The following is a 22,827-nucleotide window of genomic DNA, read 5'->3' as shown; positions in this document are numbered from 1 at the left end:
GCACACTAAAATGCAATAAATGCATAAATTCATGCATAAATTAAATGAGGTATGGGACCTGCACTAGAATATAAACTATGTGATGCTAACTTAGCTGGGCACCTGGCATCTCCATCTCAAAACACGAAGACCTGGTTGCTGAACTTTTTAAGTAAAATTTGTCTATAAGCTGAATAAACATGTAAGTTAGAGAAAGTGGGAGGGAAGACTCAAATTCATTCTCAGCAAAATTTTAGAAGAGTTTACTTAAGTCAGGGGCATCTCTGATCTCTTGCCAGTTTTTCGCATGTCTGGAATATATATACTGGTCAATGTTCACAGGAAACTGACCTTTGACACTGATGTCTCCTAAGAATTGTATTTTTCTGTCCTCTTCTCATTGCCTCTGAATGAAATCCCAACTTCATAGCGTGGCATACAATCCCTTTCATTTTCAGTCCAACCTTTTCATCCTACGAGCTATTTATCTTCTTTTCCCTCCTTCACCACCACCCATTCCATCACATTGACATACCTGCCACTCTCTATTTGTCACCTGTTGTGACCTTTCACGCCCCTTGTCTTCACACATAACACTTTCCCTGTATGTAATGCTTTCCCCTATTTCTTTATCTTACAAATTCCTACTCATCTTTCAACTCTAAGTGAAAATGTCATGTTTCCTTTCTCTCAATGAAACTGTCAGCTGTCACTTCTTATGTTATCAGTGCATTTACTTCTAACATTAGATTCTCCTCTGCTCTTCAGAATCTCAACATCTAATCTGTCTTTGCAGCAAAGCAAAGCAGGAAGCCAGTCTAAGCTATGAGTAGATAGATTGTGAGGGGACATCTGAATAACTGTCCTCGGATAATTGTCCATGGTGTTTTGTGTGTATGTGGTAGCATTTATTCTAACTGCAAAATCTTTGCAAGTATCGAAATATATTTGTTGGTTAGAATAATGGCTCCATAAAAAAGTTCAAAAGGACACTATTATCTCCTTTACACAGATACAACTTTCTCATTTCTTTTTCAAAGCTTTTTTTTTTTTTGAGGAAAAATGTAATGTATTTACTCTTTCCAACTAATTTTGCCCAAGTGTTAATAATGTATATTATGCTATCGAAAATGTAGTAATTTTATTGTTAATCTATTGATTATATAATCCTATGAAGAACATTAAAAGGGATATCTATCAAATGAAATAAAACACTGATAACCTAATTTAAAATAAAATAATAGCTACCATATATCAAGCGTTTATTTTACAAAAGAAACTGTTGGGTACTTTGTCATTGTAATCAACTTATTAAATACGTTTCTTTTGTATAAACTCTTGTGTTACTGAGTTTTATTAAGGGAGGGTTCACACAAAAGAGACTGAATGGATTGTGGTTTATAGTATATATAATTATATTAAGAAGTCAATGATGTTGTAACTTGTGAACTTTACAGGAACAGTTTATTTCCAAATAAAAAGCTATAGTAATAAGCTCAATATTTGATTTCTATAATGTGGGTGATATGTTTCCTTAATTATCATTACTTTTAAAACACATTTAGCTATATATTTGTATATGTTAACATTCTTTAATACTTTCAAAAAAATGTGACCAATTATTGCACAGAAATATTTTAGTATCAGCAATGCTGGATTCAGATAAATCAATAGTGTAATTTGTCCCTATAAATAGAGCAGCTTGAAGTCAATCATTTAAAACAATAGAAAAAATGAGGGTGGTACTTCTCTTATATACAAATTACATACCAGAGACTGTATTAGGTGCCCTGCATGAAGATATTTACCCAATAAGTAAAATCTCTACAAAAAATAAATTTAGTTAGGTTTTAATTAATAATACCCCAATATTATAACATACTTCTTTTGAATTAAATCTCCAATTTAAATGAAACAGAAATAAATAAATTTCAAATTTCATGAATTATTTAGGATGATAAAAACTTCTGAGTGAATAATCATTTCACTTCTGGGTGCTTTTCCAAGCTAAATTGTCCAATACTTTTAATCACTCCTATTGGTTAATTTCAACATCTTGCAAGATTGAGAGCCAGCAGACAAACTCATGAGTAATCAAGCAAAGAGGCATCGCATCCAAAAAGGGAACACTTGGACAATCAGAAACATTTTATCATGGCAGGCATTAAGAAAAACATAAACAGTCTAAAAAAAAATCTCCGGGATTTGAAATCAACTTAAACATCATAATTAAGACTTATTAAAGGCTATTAGAGGATGAATTTTAAAATCTGGGACCTAAACTATTTTACATGCTAAGTAATAATGTCTCTCTGTGCATTTACTTAGAAGCTGAAAATTATAAGATTAAGTCTGTTTACCGATCTATTATGTCCACTAATAAAAATTTCACAACATCTGATCTTATTAAAACATAGGCAAATCTTACCACTCCTCTCCTTACACTCTTCTCATGGCTTCCTGTTCCACTTAAGGTAAGTGTCTATATTTGCTTTAGATATTAGATGAATGTGTAAACACCTTCATGAGGTCCATCCTGGGGCGGTCCCCACACATCACCTCATCTGCCCCCGACCCCACCCACCACTGTTCTGTTCCTGCCGCTTTGGCATCCTTGCTGCCCCTGGAACATTGTACTCACCTGTTCACTTTACCTTGAATTTTCTTCCCCCAGATATTTCTGAACTCACTTCCAACCACTACTACCTTCTTCAAGGTTTTCAGCAAACATCATCTTCTCAGCTAGACTTTTCCTGATGGTGTATTTTAAATTGTAAACACAATTCCCACTCCCACCAGCTGCATTCCTGACCCCACTTCCCAGCTCTGTCTATGTCTACGGCCCTTAATAGTATATAATGCATGTGTTTACTGCATAAATTATGTCTGTAGCTTTCCCTGGTAGAACTGAGGGTAGGGAATTTTTTTTCCTGCTTTGTTCATGGATATATTCACAAAACTTTACATAGTGTGTGACATATACAAAGCATTCAAATATATGTGTTGAATAAGTGAGTAAATTCAACTCTATACCTTATTGTGATGCAATCTTCATGACTGATCAAACAGGCAAGAACTATTTTATTAGGAATAGATAATGTATTTCTTTTTTAAGTACAATTCATGTTGCAGTATTTATTTTCCTGAATTCTTGCCAGACTTCTTAATGAAATAGCAAAATAAGTGTATCAAATAGGTTTCAGCAACATTCAGTCGGCTAATATCATTGTGCCCTTTTTTCCTTTAAGTCTTGTCCATCCAGGTAACTCACTAGCTATAGCATAAGCATCCAATAAGAAAGCTGGGGTTTTCACAATACGTGTTTAGATTATTCCATCTATTTAGTGTTCCAAGCTGTGAGTACAGAACACAAGAAGTAGGCATGATTTACATACTGGCTAATCAATTACTGATCAACAAGTATGATAATCAGTTTTCTTCTGATTATGGACATTTTTTAAAAAAATTGAAGACAAATGTATTTTATTCTTTTTAAAAATAGATATTCCTCAATGTTTATTAATATACTTAAATGACTTAATTTTTAATGCAAAAAGCATTTTGTCTATCTAACATTCTAGAAATAATAGCTATTAGAAAATTACAGTTGTTTTAATTTCATCGAATATAGGTCATACTAGAATTATGGGAATTCCAGTCATATAAAATTACTTACAGAGAACCTCTAACAGAAATTTTCATGTGACGCACTGTGTTTTTGACACATTTGAGGCTCATGCTGTGATTGAAAATTTATTTTCCAAGGACTTTTCCTTTTTAACATTGTCATGACGCTGGTGTGAAATCATGTTTTTCCAATTGTGTTTTCAGGTTGTATTCAGTTGGCGGTCGTGATGGAAGTTCCTGTTTGAGTTCAATGGAATACTACGATCCTCATACAAATAAGTGGAACATGTGTGCTCCCATGTGTAAGAGGAGAGGGGGTGTTGGAGTGGCCACGTGTGACGGTTTTCTTTATGCAGTAGGAGGTCACGATGCCCCTGCTTCAAACCACTGTTCTCGGCTACTGGATTACGTAGAAAGGTAAGACTTCAAGGCACAGTTATAGTGAAAGAGACAATGTGATAACATGGATACCTAATGCAAGTACTTATAAAATCTGCATAATATAGGAAAGTAAATCCAGCTTCTAGAGCTGCTTTTGTAGTCTCTCTCACTCTCTCACTTGCTCACACATGCACACACACACACATACAAACTATTTTCTTTCTTCTCTTATTTTTTTCTCCCTCCCTCTCCCTCTCTCCTTCCTTCCATCCTCCATCCCTTCCTTTCTTTTCAACTAATATTTATTTAAAGTTCTAAATAAGTAATTTTATATATTAAAAAAATAAAGTTCTACAATTTTTCCAATGATCCTAAAATAATATTTAAATTCTTCATTAATATGCTTCAAAAGATCTATTAGAATAGCTTTAATTAATTTTTAAAATTGATGAATGTTCATTAATTTAAAAAAAATTGAATATTTTATTTATCTGTTCTATTCATCCCGTCTTGTTGGTTCTGCCACTCTCTTCAAATTCTTAAAGGTGAATTATCAACTTTGTTTTACATCGTACCTTTCTTAATGTAAGTGACTTATTTGAACTATATTGCCTGTAATCCTGGTGTATAAAAGAAATATAGATCCTCTTTTAGCTTTTCCTAAAAATGGCAGGTGCACAGAGGTTGGAGTGAAAGGGCACCTTGGATTCAGACTCTGTCCAAAATCCCAGACACTTCCTGGCATGGTTATAGCTGAGTTCTCTTTAATGGCTGTACATCACTGTATTAGGTGCAGGAAGGATTAGAAAGTTAGAGAAACTTAGGGTGATATTGCCTATTACATAAAGATACATGCTGATATGTAAGGAAGTGAAATTAAGGAATATTGAGGTTAATTTTTTTATCAGCTAGGATAGGATAACTAATTCTACTGTAATGAATAATTTCAGAATGTTCAGTGGTTTAACACCATAATGCTCTTTTTTTCATTCATGCTACATGTCCATGCCAGCTCCATGATACTGTTATTATGGTGCCCAGAATGACATTTAAGCTAAAATATGAGCACTGATGGTCTCCATGTCAGGAGGGAAAAGCCAGAGAGCAGTACACTATACTGTTCATGCATTATTGAAGATTCAACTTTCAAGTTATTCAATTATCCTTTGCCTGAGCTTTGATGACAGCTCAGTCACATGACCACACAAGACTTCTTAAGGGTGAGATGACCGTGTCTGAACATGGACCTGGGAGAAGGACAAGAAGTATTTGGTGGATCACACTGAGGACAATGACAACCTTCCTTTTAATTAAGAAAACTAAATCCTTTATATTCATGATTGTTAGTGGAATAGTTAGTGGGTGAAAAGTGCTCTCTCATTTAAGATATTTTTCTTTGGTTATCTGAGTATTTTTAGTGAGAATAAGGCCACTGGAAAGAAATAGCTTTTGGTGAACAGGGCCTGTTTGAACTCTGAGCCACTTCTTGGGTAAAATACATATTTAGTGACATTGCTACTCCATGTAATGGGCTGTGGACTTAATGGTTGTGTATACAGAGAGCTTGGCATTAAGTTCACCCCAATTTCACTTCAACATTCTCTTGTCCAGTGAAATTAAGAACTACAGGTGTCACAGTGAAGACAGAGGTCAGAGTCCAAATTCATAGATGTATACTGTTATATACACAAATGTGCAACCGTTTATTTAATAAATACTGCTAATAGACTGGCAGGTTATTCACATCTTCCTCTCCTAAATTCTTGGGAAAAATGACAAGATGAATATGATGAGGCTGCTACTTTCACAGCAAATATCGTATATAACCACCACTAATAAAATGACATTTCATGCACATATTTTCTTGTTGTCTAATGTATTCAAATATTGTTTGTGAACAGAGGCATACATAATTCAGTCTAGGAATACATTTAGGATAGAAAGTTATATTTAAAGAAGCATAGCTATTTAAAGTTATGGGAGTGCAGTGGGTATGAACAGCTTAAGTAATGCAGACTCACACAGCATCTTCATGATTCTTATCCGAGCTCATACCAAGTGTCAGATTAAAAGCATTTCTGTGCTTTCTATAAGATAAATTCTATATTGATGATTTCACATGTAAATCATCAATGAATCAAGGTACATAATGGTACCCTTGTAGAGTTACTTTGCACATATAATGCAAGGAGTGTTTCTAGTATATAGGCAAACAAATCATTAGGAATAGCAAATAGTGTGCAATGCTATGTTTTCTAGATAGATAGATAAACAAGTTGATAGGCAAATGCTATTATAGGACGATGACTTCCTAAGGAAGTATAAAGATATTGTAAATGGTAGTGTTAAGTACAGTTATATAACATCTATCCAGAATTGTAGAGTTAGGCTTCCTTAAATGCAAGGAACATTAGTACCTCAACTCAGAGCAGATAAGAAAGCAGGGACTGAGTAAGAATAGGAAGTTTAGAAGAGTTGATGGAACAGTGAAAACTAATTTGGTAGCCAAGTCTCACTCTAGTGACAGTGTCTTTAGTGGACAAAAATCAGTGTCCAAAAATGCAGTAAATTCTAGCAAAATTTAGGTCCAGAAGGTACAATTTGAAAAATCACTTTCATCCATCTATTTACTCATTCAATAAACATTATATTGTGTGTATTTTTCATGATATTAAATATAGTTTAAAATGTATTAGAAAAAAAGAGATAAATACATAATTAGAATTTAAGATTATAAACATAGCTGGAAACTAGGCAATGAATCAGCAAATATGCTCAAAGGCATCAGTACCACTGGTAGCTCATAAGAGATCAGGACTATCTTTGTCCTTGAATCTGCAACCCAGTAATGAGATCTGATAGGAAAGGGGTGTCAAGATAATAAGAATCCCCTAAGTCTGCTTTTGTGATATCCGCTCTTGCTTTCCCTCTGTAGTACCCAGAGGATTCTTTTCATAATGCAGATTTGAACAATGGAGTTTTCCTTTGTACTAATCATTAACATTATAATAAAAAATTATTTGTCTTACATCAATTTTTCCACTAAACTAGGTTCAATGTGCTTGCCAAAATTATCTTGCATATGCCTGTATTCCTCCATTTGGCACAATTCCTGGCACCGAGTAAGTGCTCAACAAGCATTAATTGAATCAGCCAGACACTAAGGAAAACAGGCCTCAACTTTCTCACAACAAAAAACATCGTGACGTATACTGTGAATAGGTAGTCAGATATATATGGAGCGAGATAGATGGATTGATGATGATAGATAGATAGATAGATAGATAGACAGATTTTTAAAAAGGATGGGTGAATATTTGGATGGACTAATGGAAAGATAGATAAATTTTGATTTGTTATTTCTCTATTTGCATCATAGACTGAGTATTACTGATTTATGTAGATTGTAGGCATATATTTAATTTTCAAGACAGAAAATTTTTGGTGAAGCCTTAAGTATTAAGCAACTATTCATATATTAGTTAAAAATTCTTTTACTATATCTCATTACCCAAACTCTATTAACAACTATCATAATTTTTCATATACTACTTATAATAGAACAATAGGCAACTTTTATTCAAAGTCTACCAAAATCTACCCCATTCATAACAGAAAAAATCATCTAAAATAATAGTTAGTTAAATACTAATAATAGTGTTTAACCTACTACTATCAAGATATGACTCTATTTTTATCATCTTTAGATCTTTGTTAAAAATGAAATCATTTAAGTGAAGATTTGCTGTCAGACACAGGGATAAATACATTTTTCACTTAAATATTTTTAAATTATCATAAAGATTAATATATAAGGCAAAAATGGAATTTTAGATTCTTTCATTTCTCTTAATTTCTCATTTCACCCCTGTGGTTTAGACATAATCCAAGAATTTCTAAACACTGAAGGAGATGATAAGGGAGAGACTGACTTTTTATTTAAACTATGGATGCTTCTCTTTGGCTTTATGTAGTCTATCCCTACATTAATTCATGTTTTTGATATATGTGAGATCCTAAATTTTCTACAAAAATATAATTGCTTGAATTGTTTAAAATTAAAATGTTAGATAAGGAGCTTTTGCATTTTCTAGTAAGATATCATATTTTTCTTCTTTTAAAGATCTCATTGTTAGAACCAACCAAACAAATGTAGCAGGAAAAGACTAACCAGCTTGTTGTCACTGTTTTTCTATTTTTGTGCATGCATAATCTGTTATGTACTTGATAATACATTGTGTTCAAGTTTCTGGTAGACATATATACAAAAGACAGAGATTCTATGGCAGCCTATGTAGATAGGGGCCATGTTTTATACGTAGATGCAATGACTGCTGACTGATATGATAGTCATAATAGCCTATATTTGCCATTCGGTATCTTCCTCAATGGCTAATGAGTCAAGTGTTGTCTTTGAGGTGGTCAGCTGGACACACAGAATGAGAGAATAATCTATTGTTCTCGGATATTCTGTCTGGAAGGCTGGCATCATGGTAATTCATCTGCATGCTTTGAACAAAGGAAACCAATTCTGTGGAAGGTAGATGTAGATGAAAAGATGAAACCTATGATGTCTTATGTAGGTGGAAGAATATCAACCCTGTTAAAATTCATTTTCATGATGAGAGAGCTATTTGAAAAGACACAGTTTTTTTAACACCTTTATTGTAGTATGAATCCAGTACAATAAACTACACATATTACAGGTATCCAATTTGATGAATTTTGATAGATATATGCACCCATGAAACCACCACCACAATCATGATAGCTAACATTTCCATCACTCCCCAAGAGGTGCAATTTTCAAACTCTCAATTTATCCTTTCCCACCCCCTTTATCTCCTGGTAACCATAGGTTTGTTCTTTATGTCTGTGAGTCTGTTTCTGTTTTGTAGTAAGATAATTTGTGTCCCCTTTTTTTTGGTTCCATATATAAGTGATACCATATGGCATTTTTCTTTCTCTTTAATTCACTGAGACACAATCTGGGCTCACAGCACTAGGAGTAGTTTCTGTTATAGAAAAAGTGTTATAGAGAAAGTGATGACATAAAGAATCTATTTCTCCTTAGTTTTGAACTGTTTAGAGGTATTTATTTTAAAAGTGAATTTAGATCTGAATTTAGCATTCAGATCTTCTGGGTATGCTCCATGTTCTGTTGGTTGACAATGGCTTAAATAGTTTTCAAAGCTCTGATGAGGAAATTACATTTGAGAGGAGTCACAGACTTGCTTAGCTGTTCCTAACTTTCTCTGGTTCTGTTAACAACTCTTTTCTCCTCCCTTCAACCTTGAAGAGTAGGTAGAAGAGAGCACAACCTAAGTCAAAATGGAATTTTCCATCCACCTTCGTCAAAAAGTGGAAAACAAATTAACTTTTTAAAACATTCCTGTATTAAAAAAGCAAAGAATATTGAAAAGGGGAGCAGAAATCTAGTTATATTTCCCTTTAAATATTTTAAGATACATTTTGATCTGCAAATTACAGAAATAACAATGCTTGAAAAATGAATGGTACCTCCAAAACTTCAATGAGGATTTTCAGTCAGAAACTAACTTTTCTGTGACTATCGTATGCCTTTAGCAAGTTTTCATTTTACAGCCAATTTTAGCCACTATATCTTGGCGTGTCTCTTGCCTGAAAGCTATAAACTTTAATAGAGTCCCTGATACAGAGCTCACATTCTGACCATGAAGGCCAAGGTGAGGTGTAGGAAAGGCAGACAGCCTAAATACGAAAAGACAACACCTCCCCATCTGCTTTTTCTTCGTCTTCTTCTTCTTCTTTTTTTAATAAACTGGCAACCTGAGGCAAAAAATAATGCTTAGAACAAAATTTTCTCAAAATGTGAACTGACAGTGATAGAGTTCCCTGGTAGTAATTGTTTGGAAAATGCTTATACATCTGTGGCTCCTCTCGTCAGCCGAACAAAGGCTGTTTATTTCATTGGAGGGGGTAACAATTATGTGTATCCCCAGGCCGAGATGTGAATCCATGGAGTTCTAAATACAGAAAAACCAACTTACATTCATTCATTAATGTCCAAACAAAGATAAATATTACTGGATAATTTTTAATTTCTCTGGATACTTCCTGAATATCTGGGAGAGTGTGTGTGTTGGGGAATGGGGTGGGATTTGGACTCAGTTTTGGTTTATTTTGTTTTGTTTGGGTTTTCTTTTCTCATAGTATATACATTTATATATTATCACCATTGCCAGGTATGAATTGAAAGATTGTTATTAAGCACATGAAATATGTTCCCTGCTGCTGAAAACAGGTATGCCTATTTCAAAGATTTGGATTTTCTAGGAGAATGCACTAGATTTTTTAAAATTCTCTTCAGGAATTTTGTAAAATATGAAGAGAATGATCTCTGTTTCTAAATGTAGGATATTATTTCTAAAGGTGTGCCTAAATACAGGACATAGTAGCATTTTCTTATTTTCCCCTAGAATATGAATGTATGAGAATTTCTTCATTATCTGAATTTCACTTAAAATTTCAGGTTTCAGAAATGCATTTATTTTGCCTAGTGCACTAGTGTTGGCTGTTTTCTCAGTTCCTTTGCCTTTTTTGCAATGATAAACAAAGTCTGCTTTGTAGACAGTAGTTGAAAAAATTGTATAGAGCTGAACAATTAAATGGGGACTGAAAAATGACTTCAGCAAAAGCTATTTAAGTGAAGTGATTGTGACAAAAGGCAGACTGGTTTCTACTGAAGAGCGAATTAGGAATATTCACTTTTCACTGAAATTAAGGTGTCTTACATATTATTCCTTTTAAAGTTTCCTGAGGAAAAAGTAAACAAATTCAAAAACTCCCCTGTACATGTTATCCAGCAGCCAACATCAGATTGTATTCTTTGCTACATTCATTCTCCTTCTCCGCCTTTTTTTCCTCTGAAATACTTTAAAGAAATTCTTAAACACGTCATTTTAGGTCAAAATATTTCTGAATTCACCCCAGAAACAAAAAATGAAAAATGAACAAGATTTTACTTTTTCAAGGTAATCAGAATGTCATTCTTACAACTAATAAAAATTTCAGTAGTTTCTTATTAAAATCTGATCCCCAGAATCAAAATTTCCAAAATGTCTTAAACATCTTTCAATAGTGGTTTATGAATTGGGGTCCAAGTAAGTTCTGCTCTCTTTATTTTGTTATATTTTTAAGTCACATTTAATTTAGAACAGCTACTTCTTCTTAGCTATTCATTTGTTATTCCTGGTTTTATTTTTGTTTTTATGTTGCTATTTGATTCCTTGTGGTGTCATTCTTTTCTCCTCTTTCCTTTTTTGTCCTTTTTTTTTATATGTTTACATATTTCAAAATGTTCATGGTGGAAATTTAAATATTTTAAAGAAGACTTGGGTGGCATATTTTGTGTGTTTGTGTTTGTGTCTATGTACACCTGTGTCTATTGTGACGTTTCACATTTGTTAATTACACCATGTAAAGTTACTTTTTTATTTGCTTGGCAGCCTATGCTTTAAGGTGGTCCTGGTTTTGCAGGCATTCAACCAATCTCTCATTTCACATATATCATCTGGGCTGTCAAAACTCCTTCAGTCATGATCTATAAATGCATGTAACGTCTTGGGTAAAATATTATGTGTGAAATATAAATTCCAGATCTCTGGGGTCCCTCTAGTCATTTATTTTGTAACAATCTTCATTTTCGATAAAGTATAGATGGGTTCTTTGGCTTGTTTATGTTTGTTTCTTTCTTGGTTTTAGGAGTCTGTGGGTTAAACGTTTCACTTGGTGAGAAATAAACATAGAGTAAAAAAACTCAGAATATATTTGCTGTGCTTGTGAAAAAAATAAAAAGTTTTATCCAGTCTTCTTTTATATTTACTTGACTGGGTTCTTACTAGATGTCTCGTTTTTGTATCCAAACCTGCAGTTGCAAATTAAAAGCAAAGGGGTTGTTTAATCATTCATTCTTAGCTGAAGTAAAGCACATTCACCAAGGAATTCTTTGAATTTTTGCCATGCAACATGTAAAATATCTGTATATAATGTATGGTAATCAGACTTTCTGAAAATTTAATTATTTTAGTTAAAATTCAATAATAATAATTCTGCTTCAATCTATTTTTTCAATGAAGTGTATTTGATTTACAATGTTTGTTTCAGGTGTACAGCAAAGTGATTCAGTTTTATATGTGTGTGTGCATATGTGTATTATATAGATGTTTTCAGATTCTTTTCCATTATATGTCACTACAAGAAATTGAATCTAGTTCCCTGTGCTATAAAGTACGTCCTTATTGTTTATCTATTTTATGTATAGTGGTATGTATCTGTTAATCCTGAACTCCTAATTTATCCCTTCCCCCAACCCCTTCCATGTCTTGATTTACCAATCTCTCCCTTGCTGTGAGTCCTGAGTAACTGTCACTGAAATACAGTTCTGTTCATGTTGTAGTTATTTCCCCAAGTTTCAAAGGCTCCCTATTTTCATATTGAATAAGCACAAAATACCTTCTTACTCTGGGCATCAAGCAATCTGTAATTTGATCAAAATCCACCATTTTAGGCACTATTCCTTCTTATACTCTTGAAATCAACCACACTGCTCACCTGCTTTCCTAAAAGCTGGCAGTGTATTTTCATTAATACTTGTGTCCTTTTGTAGAAATTTCTCATTTCTCTCTAACAAATTTAAGACAGACTTTCAAACCTGATCTAAAGGAGACTGAAGTATTCCACAATTCTCCCAGGTTTTTAACCATTACTTCTGCTGTATTACTATAGCACTTTGCTTGTATCTGTTTTAAAGAACCCCATTCTACTGTGGAAAATAGTTATTTACATATTTGACTTTCTTGTGGAAAGAAACCATGGTATTCATTTTTGTCAAATGACTCTGCCTCCATCTTATTAAGAGTCTAGGTATATTTTTTAAGTACCTTAATCTATAGAAAGCCAGACATTTGGATATTGCCTCTTGAACACCTGCTTGAAAAATTGAAGTTTGTTTCTTTGTTTTTAGCGGAGGTGCTGGGGATTGAACCCAGGACCTCTTGATTGATAAGTATGTGCTCTACCACTGAGCTATACTCACCCCCTCAAGTGATTGAATTTTTGGAAAAAAAGCTTGTTTTCTTTTTCATGGCTTGCTTTGAAAGAGCATCATTCATACAGTAAAAGTTGAATGTGATTAGAATATATTATGTCCTCTTATCCTTACATTTTAGATATGATCCCAAAACAGACACATGGACCATGGTGGCTCCTTTGAGTATGCCCAGAGATGCTGTTGGAGTCTGTCTTCTTGGTGACAGATTATATGCCGTTGGTGGGTACGATGGACAGACATACCTCAACACTATGGAATCCTATGATCCACAGACTAATGAATGGACACAGGTAAGACTGATGCCAGCAGAACTTCCTTTACATATAAGAATTTATTTCATTTATTTTTTTTTAGAAGAGAGGGGTATATATAGCTATCTATCTAGTCAAATTACTCTGAACTCAAGCTGATTGATTTTGTCCATTTTCATGTTCATTTTGTAAAAAGTTCATTAAATCCCATGTTTTTGTGTACTTTTCTCTTATGTATCCTATATTTTAATAAAATTTGTATTAAAAAGTAGCATTTTTGCTTTAGTGGGATTTCCACTTTATCATAAGTAATAACAAGGGACAAGAACCAAATTTTAATTAGCTGAAATAAAAAATAAAAGTAGCATATGTTCATTCACAAAACCCTGACTTAAAAATATTTGGCTTTAAAGATAGCAGAAATAAGAGGATAGAAGACTGAAGAAATCCACTTTCTGCCTTCCATTTTTGCTTGACTATCTTTGTTAGGTCTATTGGTACTTTGAGTCCAAAAAAAAAAAAAAAGGGCTATGACTGGTCCCTTGTATAAAGCGTTCACTCCTGTACAAACACTCTGGCCATGAAGATAGAGTGAAATAATTGGCTGATCTTAAATTATTCCTAGAATATATAGTGCAGTTAGAGACTCACATCCTGCCGGAGTAGAGCAGCTCCCAATCTGGTCACAAAACCAGAGGATTTGTGTTGGGATGTGTGTGAGTGCTGGGGAAAGACGCGGGTGGGGCAGCTTAATTATGGTGGAAAACATCATACGCTGTTTAGCTACTATACCTTGCTCTTAATGAAGGGAATGAATATATTTTCAGATTTGTGTCCTTATAGTCAATTTCTCCCTGGTTTCCTTCTTTTTTTTCCAAATCTCTCAATATTCCTTATTTCTCTATTTTATCAGAAACTTAAAAGAAAGATATTGTTTAAACAAACAAACAAACCCTTTCCATCAACAGATGTAGTTAAATTTCCAAGTCTAATTTGGTTGAAGCAGAATAATACCCCCACTTCCACATACTCCTTTGTGTGGAGAGGGCTCTAGTTTTAGTCATAGAAATTGACTAAAATTTATCTGAGGCACATGAACATTGATTGAAGCAAATTCCTTTTAAAGATTCTTACTTTTATTTTATTTTACTACTATTTTTAAAATTTATTTTTATTCATTTATTTTTAAAATTTTGTTGACAGGCAGGCACTCTACCACTGAGCTATACTCTCCCTCATTTCTTACTTTTAAATAGACATAACTTCTTTGATTGTGATGGGTTTGATGAAATGTGTTCAGCCACTATATTAAATAGATTGACTTTAAAGTATGAAACCAAATTCCTAATGTCCAGGCTAAGGTACCTGCCTTACAAATCTTACTCTTCCCTAAGGGAAAGTTCTTTGATTCCAATGAAGATAAATGAATTTGGCTAAGGAGGAAGAAAAAAGGTAGAATGGAGGAAAAAACAAGAAGTATGTTCAGAACTAAGTCTTGTGATTTTCCATGTTTTACTTTAACTGTGAGAGAATCATTCCTTATCCAAAGAGCAGCAAATATAAAATAAGCTATAATTATTGCATTGAAATTTTAGAGGATATAGTTTAACTTCTTACCTTTCTGAGTCTCTAGTGTTTACAAAGGAAACACAGCACGAATTAATGATTATCGATTTGCTAAAGAAATGTATGAGTTCAATGATATATATATATTAAATGTACTACTTTTACAAATGAACATTAAATAAAAGAAGTTTATGGGCACATAAATGATATATAATATATTCATTACATATTTATAGTAATGAGCCATTATACTTATCATTCCTTTAAAATTGAAATCAAAATAATGTATGTAGTAATTACAGGTAAAAGCCTCCTAAAAACCATTTTCCCTCCTCTGTATTTCATTACACTCTTTTGGGTCACGTAGTATTTTACAAACAGCAAAGTGGTATTTAAAATGTTTTATAACAACTTTATTTTAGTACAATAAACGTTAATTTTAAAGCTCTTAAATTACTTTAATATTTTACATCCATATCTTTTCATTATTTATATTATTAAGACTCTCAAGGGACCATCAGCAAACCCACGCAGAATCCCTTTGAAGATTTTCAGGATTCCAGGCCCTAGAGAAAATTCCTGTATTTGCTAGATAACGCCTGCCCTTTCCCTCCATTTACCACATAAATGGGCAAAATCAGCTGGTTATTCCATTTATCATTGGCATGCCCAAAGGGCCAAGCATTATAATAAACAAGCAAACTATGCTAAAATATCCAATGATGTATATTTGGAGAACACCCCAAGCTAGCTAGAATTGGAAATCCTGGAAATAGATTAGGGAGCATTTGCCAGATTCACGTTTTACATGATTTTATGGATAACACACACCTGCTTGTGTGCAAGCATGTTTGTAGTGTGTGTGTGTGTGTGTGTATTTGTGTTTTAAATAAATTTGACTGTCATTTTACATAGGGTTTACTTCTTGAATTTTATTTGAAAAAATAATATGTGTGCTTCAGGACATAAAAAGGAAAGTTTTATTTCCTTTCCCCTAGCCTGGGCAAAATCCCCTTTTCATGTGTCCTTCTTTGCACGTTGTCAGGGTGCCGCCACGCTGTGTCCACCTGCAGTAGCGAAGAAACAAAGATAGTGTGTCATTGACTGTCACATCTCCAAAGACTGACATAGTTGCTGGCCTGGGGTGGGAGATATAGGAATGCTTCCTAGATAAACTTTGAATTACTGTTGCAACTCAGTTTACTCTGTTGTGCATGGGTTTAATGTATTTGCACATAATAGATATACATAAAATACTTAGCATGAGTTCCAGGGAAGCCTGGCAAGATAGCTACATCCTCAGTTGCTTTTTTCTAATTGATTTCATGGCCAACTTTTCTAGGTTGTCATACTCAGGCTGAAAGGTATAACCCTGGAGAGAGAATAGGGCAGATTATTAAAATATATATATTAAATAAGGTAAAGTAAGACCAAAGGGGAAAAGCCTTCTAAAATATTTAAAATGTAGACTATATCAAATGCTTAAAATAGAATGATAAATTCTGGGGAGAGAAATACTTAACACGTGATAGAACTTACGTTGGGTTGAGAAATCTTCCATCAGGAACTGATGTGTAGAATAAGACATGGCAAATGGGTAGGAGTTAAACAGACAAAAATGTGTGGAGCGGTTTGGTTTAAGGAAAAGAAGTTTTAAAGAGCTGTAGAAAGGATAACAGATGTGATGTTTCATTGGGCAAGAAATAAAGTGGTGAGCAATGAGCTTGAAGAGATAAATCAGGTCTATATAATACAGAGCCAGAAACCATGTTATAAAATCTTGGCTTTACTATAAACCTACAGGAGAATTAATGAAGGATTTTAAGCTGGGTAAGTAAATAACCAGAATTGTGTTTTAAAATGGTTGCACTTGATGGGATGTGAAAAAAGATTAGGAGAAAACAAGATCAGAGTCGGAAGTTTATTAGAACATATTTTACTAATCCAGTTTAGGGGTGGAAAATTTTTCCTTTTTCCCTTCTAGCTTCTTTAGCTGATCTAATAATTAAATTGACATAAAACAGATTCACAGGAGAAAAACAAATTTAATTTTGTATGTATGGAAATCTCATAAATATGTGAGACTCGAAGAAGTGACCAAAGCAGAAAGCATTTATATTTTTAAAGAAAGGCGAACCTACAGCCAGCATAATACTCAATGGTGAAAAACTCAAAAGCTTCCCACTAAAATATGGGACAAGACAAGGATGCCCACTATCACCACTCCTATTCAATATAGTCTTGGAAGTCCTAGCCACAGCAATCAGGCTATAAAAAGAAATAAAAGGGATCCAAACTGGAAAAGAAGAGTAAAAATGTTACTATATGCAGATGACATGATACTGTATATAGAAAACCCTAAAAGGTCCACACAAAACTACTAGAACTAATCAAAGAATTCAGCAAGGTAGCATTTTACAAGATTAACGTCCAAAAATCATTTACATTACTTTACACTAATGAGGAATCAACAGAAAAAGAAAATAAAGAAACAATCCCCTTTAAAATAGCATCCAAAAAAATAAAATATGTAGGAATAAATCTAATCAAGGGTGTGAAAGACTTATACATGGAAAACTATAAACCACTGATGAAGGAAATTAAAAAAGTCTTAAAAAAATGGAAAGATATCCCGTGCTCCTGGATTGGAAGAATCAATATTGTTAAAAAGGTCATACTGCCTAAGGCAATCTATGGATTGAATGCAATCCCTGTCAAATTACCCAGGACATATTTCACAGAACTAGAACAAATCATAATAAAATGTATATGGAACCACAAAGGACCTAGAATTGCCAAAGCATTACTGAAGAAAAAGAAAGAAGCTGGAGGAATAATTCTCCCAGCCTTCAGACAATAGAGCTACCATAATCAAGACAGCATGGTATTGGTACAAAAATAGACATATAGACCAATGGAACAGTATAGAGAGCCCAGAAATGAACCCACAAACTTTTGGTCAACTAATCTTTGACAAAGGAGGCAAGAATATATTACTTCTCTGCCTTTTGGCTAAGATCAAGTGTAGGGGGCAAGAATATACAATGGAATCAAGACAGTCTCTTCAGCAAATGTTATTGGGAAAACTGGACAGGAGCATGTAAATAAATGAAGCTAGAACACTCCCTTACACCATACACAAAAATAAACTGAAAATAGATCAAAGACTTAAACATAAGACAAGATACAATAAACCTCCTAGAAGAAAACATAAGTAAAACATTATCTGACATACATCTCAAAAATGTTCTCCTAGGGCAGTCTACCCAAGCAATAGAAATAAAAGCAAGAATAAACAAATGAGACCTAATTAAACTTACAAGCTTCTGCATAGCAAAGGAAACCATAAGTAAAACAGAATGACAACCTACAGAATGGGAGAAAATTTTTGCAAATGATGAAACTGACAAAGGCTTGATCTCCAGAATGTATATACAGCTCATACAACATAATAAGAAAAAAAAAAGCAATCCAAAAATGGGCAGAAGACCTAAACAAGCAATTCTCCAAGGAAGAAATACAAATGATCAATAGGCTCACAATAAAAATGCTAATTATCAGAGAAATGCAAATCAAAACTACAATGAGGTATGACCTCACACCAGCCAGAATGGCCATCATTCAAAAATCCACAAATGACAAATGCTGGAGAGGCTGTGGAGAAAAGGGAACCCTCCTTCACTTTTGGTGGGAATGCAGTTTGGTGCAGCCACTGTGGAAAACAGTATGGAGATTCCTCAAAAGACTAGGAATAGACTTACCATATGACCCAGGAATCCCACTTCTGAGCATATATCCAGAAGGAACCCTACTTCAAAAAGACATCTGCACCCCAGTGTTCATAGCAGCACTATTTACAATAGCCAAGACATGGAAATAGCCTAAACGTCCATCAACAGATGACTGGATAAAGAAGTGGTATATTTATTCAATGGAATTCTATTCAGCCATTAAAAAAATGACAACATAACACCATTTGCAGCAACATGGATGTCCCTGGAGAATGTCATTCTAAGTGAAGTAAGCCAGAAAGACAAAAAGTACCATATGAGATCGCTCATATGTGGAATCTAAAAAAAGAAATAAAAGAACATAAATACAAAACAGAAATAGACTCATAGATATAGAATACAAATTTGTGGTTGCCAAGGAGGATGGGGGTGGGAAGGGACAGACTGGGATTTCAAAATTTGTAGATAATTACAGGCATATGCAGAATAAACAAGATTATACTGTATAGCACAGGGAAATATATACAAGATCTTGTAGCTCACAGTGAAAAAAAATGTGACAATGAATATATGTATGTTCATGTATAACTGAAAAATTGTGCTCTACACTGGAATTTGACACAACATTGTAAAATGACTATAACTCAATAAAAAAAAAGTTTAAAAAAAAAGAGAGAGTAAACTGTAAATAAATAAACAAATAAATAAATAAACAAACAAGAAATCCAGGAAGAATAGACAAGACACAGTGGTTTGGACTTGAGGTAGTAAATTGGTGAAAAAGTAACAAAGTTTGCACAGCCTTCTTGGCCTTAAATTCCCTGTCTCTTGTGGTCAGGATGCTTTCCACCCTCTGGTGGAGAGAGGAGGGCATCATTTCACATGGGAGATTTATCTCCTGCTCTAAGTGGTCAAAGGAGGGTCAGTGTGTCTCTCCTGCATCCCGTGTCTCCTGAGTACCTTTAATTCAAAATAATCAATATGCCAAAATAGCATGTCTTAGAGTGGCATATTCTGCTCCTCTTCACACTCAAGGTAGAACTCTAGCCTGAACAAGATTGAAGACAGTAGGAATGGGTGTAATTAAGTTAGTTGGAGAGATACTTATAGGACTTGATAATCATTCAGATGCCCAGTTGAGGGAAGTAGAGCTAAGGATCATGGATGTGCTGTAGTTTTCTGTCTTGAGTAACTGGGTAGGAAGTGGTGTCATTCACTGAAAAAAATACACACACACACACACACACACACACACACACATGCACTACGGAATATTACTAAGCCATAAAAAGAATGAAATAATACTAATTGCAGCAACATGGATGGACCTGGAGATTACCATACAATGTGAAGCAAGTCAAAAAAAGAAAGACAAATATTATATGATGTAACTTAATGTGTGGAATCTAAAAAATAATATAAATATACTTATTTACAAAACAGATTAAGACTCACAGACACAGAAAACAAATGTATAATTACCAAGAAGGAGGAAGTGGAGAGATAAATTAAGAGTATGAGATTAACAGATACACATCACCATGCATAAAATAGATAAACAACAAGGATTTACTGTGGATCCCAGGAAACTATATTCAATATCTTGTAATAACCTGTAACGAAAAATAATTGAAAAAAGAAGTATATATACATCTATATAACTGAATTGCTTTGTTATACACCTGAAACTAACACAGTATCATAAATCAACTATATTTCAACTGAAAAAAAACCCAGAAATACGAAAGGAATAGTATATTTTTGGAAAAAAGAGCAGAGATTCTTTTTTAAACACACATATAAGCATTTATAGAGATATAGATGCAGATGGAGATATAAAGTGAAAGTATTCACACTATATTTCATCTAGAAACAATGCGTAGTATTTTTCAGTATTGAATGAACATCAGTGTTTTGGGGAAGTATTTCAAAAATGCAACTACCCAAGATTCATCCAATTTCTATTGAATGGTCAGGCTTGAACACATATACTTTGTAAAAGTTCCTTAGATAACTCTGATGTGAAACAATGCTTCAAAATCATTGGAAACTAAAATAGAGACAATGGAAAGTATGTGCATTTTGGAGTCAGAAATATTTCAGTTTGTAGACATTGATGTTATCAGATTGACATATTGTCTCTTGACACTCCATTCACACACCTGTCATATATATGGGATTATGAAAGTGACTGTGGTGATCTATGAAAATTATTCTTAAACACTATATGCTACCAGTATATCACATGCCCCTTTCCACCTGTCATTTTAAGCAGTTTTCTATGAGAAAGACAGGAGATGTTACAGTAAATCAGCTATTTAAAAAAATAATATATTAAATGAAAGGAATAAAAACAAAATCATATGGGTTTTTTTAACTTGCAAAGGGATGGCAGGTAACAATAAGCACACTTAAAAGAACTAACAGATAATGAGATAATGGTGGTAATTTTCATATTTGGAGAGTGAGGCCATGTCTTTTCTCAATCAGTAAGATAATGCATGTGATCTGAAGTTATTTTGCTTTTAGCTATTTTGTTTCTTACATTTTATTCACTTTCTTTACAGTTTGAAATAATATCTCATAATTTCTAGTCTACCCTGATATTTTTCTGTGCATAAATTAGTCTTAGAAAACTGTAATAAAAATCATTGATATCAAAAAGCTCAAATTATTAAAATCTTGGCTTACCTCCGTGGAATAAATTTTCATTACAAACTCTGTAAAATTATTGTTTTTAATATATTTCTAGCCAATTTCATATTCAGGATTATTAAAAATATCTCTGTTCTCATTTCAATGACAGTCATAATGTGGAATTTTTTAAAATAGGCCCTGTAGCAATTATAATTATAGCCTATTAATGACAAAATATTGAAGTTGCATCATTGTATGTCTCTGTTTACAGTGAATGAATGACACGTTTAATTCAGTATAATGTCTGGGGAAATAACTTCACAGTGACTTCAGTGAGTGTGATAGCTATTTCATCTAAAACACATTCCAGGCTCTCACTGTGAAATGCCACCAATGCACCCATTTAAGCTCCAGAATAAATCTTTGCTGGAAACTTTTCTATAGTAGCCTTCATTTCACTAAAAATCATTAAAGAATTTATTACTTTTATTAAAAATTCCATAAATGATTGCGGGTTTTAAAATTTTTAGTATATGTACAAATTATTGTTGTTTTTGTAAATGCCGTTTTCATGGTTTCCATTTTTATTGTACTACTTGCACCTAAATTGGGAAAAGATAAGCACTTTTATAGATGAGTTTTGTGCATATGAGTGTTTCAAATATACTCTAATTTGTGTATTTTTCTATGATAATAAAATTTTTCTCAAACTGTGTTTCATCTTTTCGACAGATGGCATCCTTGAATATCGGAAGGGCAGGTGCCTGTGTGGTAGTCATCAAGCAACCTTGACTTATTTTTATTTGAAGAGATTTTAATTGCTGGAGTGGTTATTTTTATATCAGAGGGCAAGAATGAGAGCTTCCTGAGATGAAAACTCTTGAAGAACAAGGATTTTGGCAGATTTACCCACTGATGTCAAAAGAGGTAGAAGGTTAAATGGAATTATGGAAAACAAGAAAACATCAAACTGCTGTGGGAACATTATCTGGCCATGCATTAGTTAGTTCAGGGATGGTTGATTATTGGTAATTTGTTTGGTATTGTAGCATACAGTGACTAGAGTTACCAAAGTCTTAGTTTGTCTTGAGTAATTAAAAGGAGAGCCCGAGATTTGTGACATGGATAATTTCATGACTACAACACATTCAATTGTTTAACAGTCTGTGGCAATAGCCAAGAGGTTGCCAAGAATAGAAGACATGATGTTTCACCTGACAGAATCTGACTGATTTACTATTTTCCTAATCAGATGTGGTCATACCAGGAGGCAGAATGACATTTTATTAAAATAAACATGCTTCCTCCTCATTTTCCTTAACTACCAGGACAATTAGAGAAACAGATTCATGCTTGTCTCTTGCATTCAGAAAACAAACTGTCCTGCTTATCAAAGCTGCATATATCTTCCGAGAGGATGGTTGAATTTTAATGCAACTGTATTAGCAATTTGAAGCTAGCAAACACAAAGGATGGTTTTCATTAGGTTTGCCACATTGCTTTGCTTTTGAACACACTGAACCAAAGAATCAGTACAATTACAGGCTTTTGCCATATGAGTTCA

At 33.6% G+C, this 22,827-nt stretch overlaps 1 protein-coding gene across 1 annotated transcript in view; it reads left to right on the top strand.

Annotated features, from left to right (window-relative positions):
* Positions 1–22,063, top strand: part of KLHL1 (kelch like family member 1) — a 59,876-nt gene extending 37,813 nt beyond the window's left edge. Inside the window, exons 3-5 of the mRNA XM_072976629.1 lie at positions 3,811–4,023; positions 13,197–13,368; positions 21,996–22,063. Of these exons, the coding sequence (XP_072832730.1) occupies positions 3,811–4,023; positions 13,197–13,368; positions 21,996–22,055 (445 nt within the window). The 3' untranslated portion in view covers positions 22,056–22,063. The remainder of the gene's footprint in view (positions 1–3,810; positions 4,024–13,196; positions 13,369–21,995) is intronic.
* The last annotated feature ends 764 nt before the right edge of the window (positions 22,064–22,827 follow it).

Source organism: Vicugna pacos, chromosome 14 (assembly GCF_048564905.1).
Source record: "Vicugna pacos chromosome 14, VicPac4, whole genome shotgun sequence".
Classification (NCBI taxonomy): Eukaryota; Metazoa; Chordata; class Mammalia; order Artiodactyla; family Camelidae; genus Vicugna; species Vicugna pacos.
The sequence above is the reverse complement of the archived record's forward strand: the minus strand, read 5'-3'. Positions and strand labels throughout refer to the sequence as shown.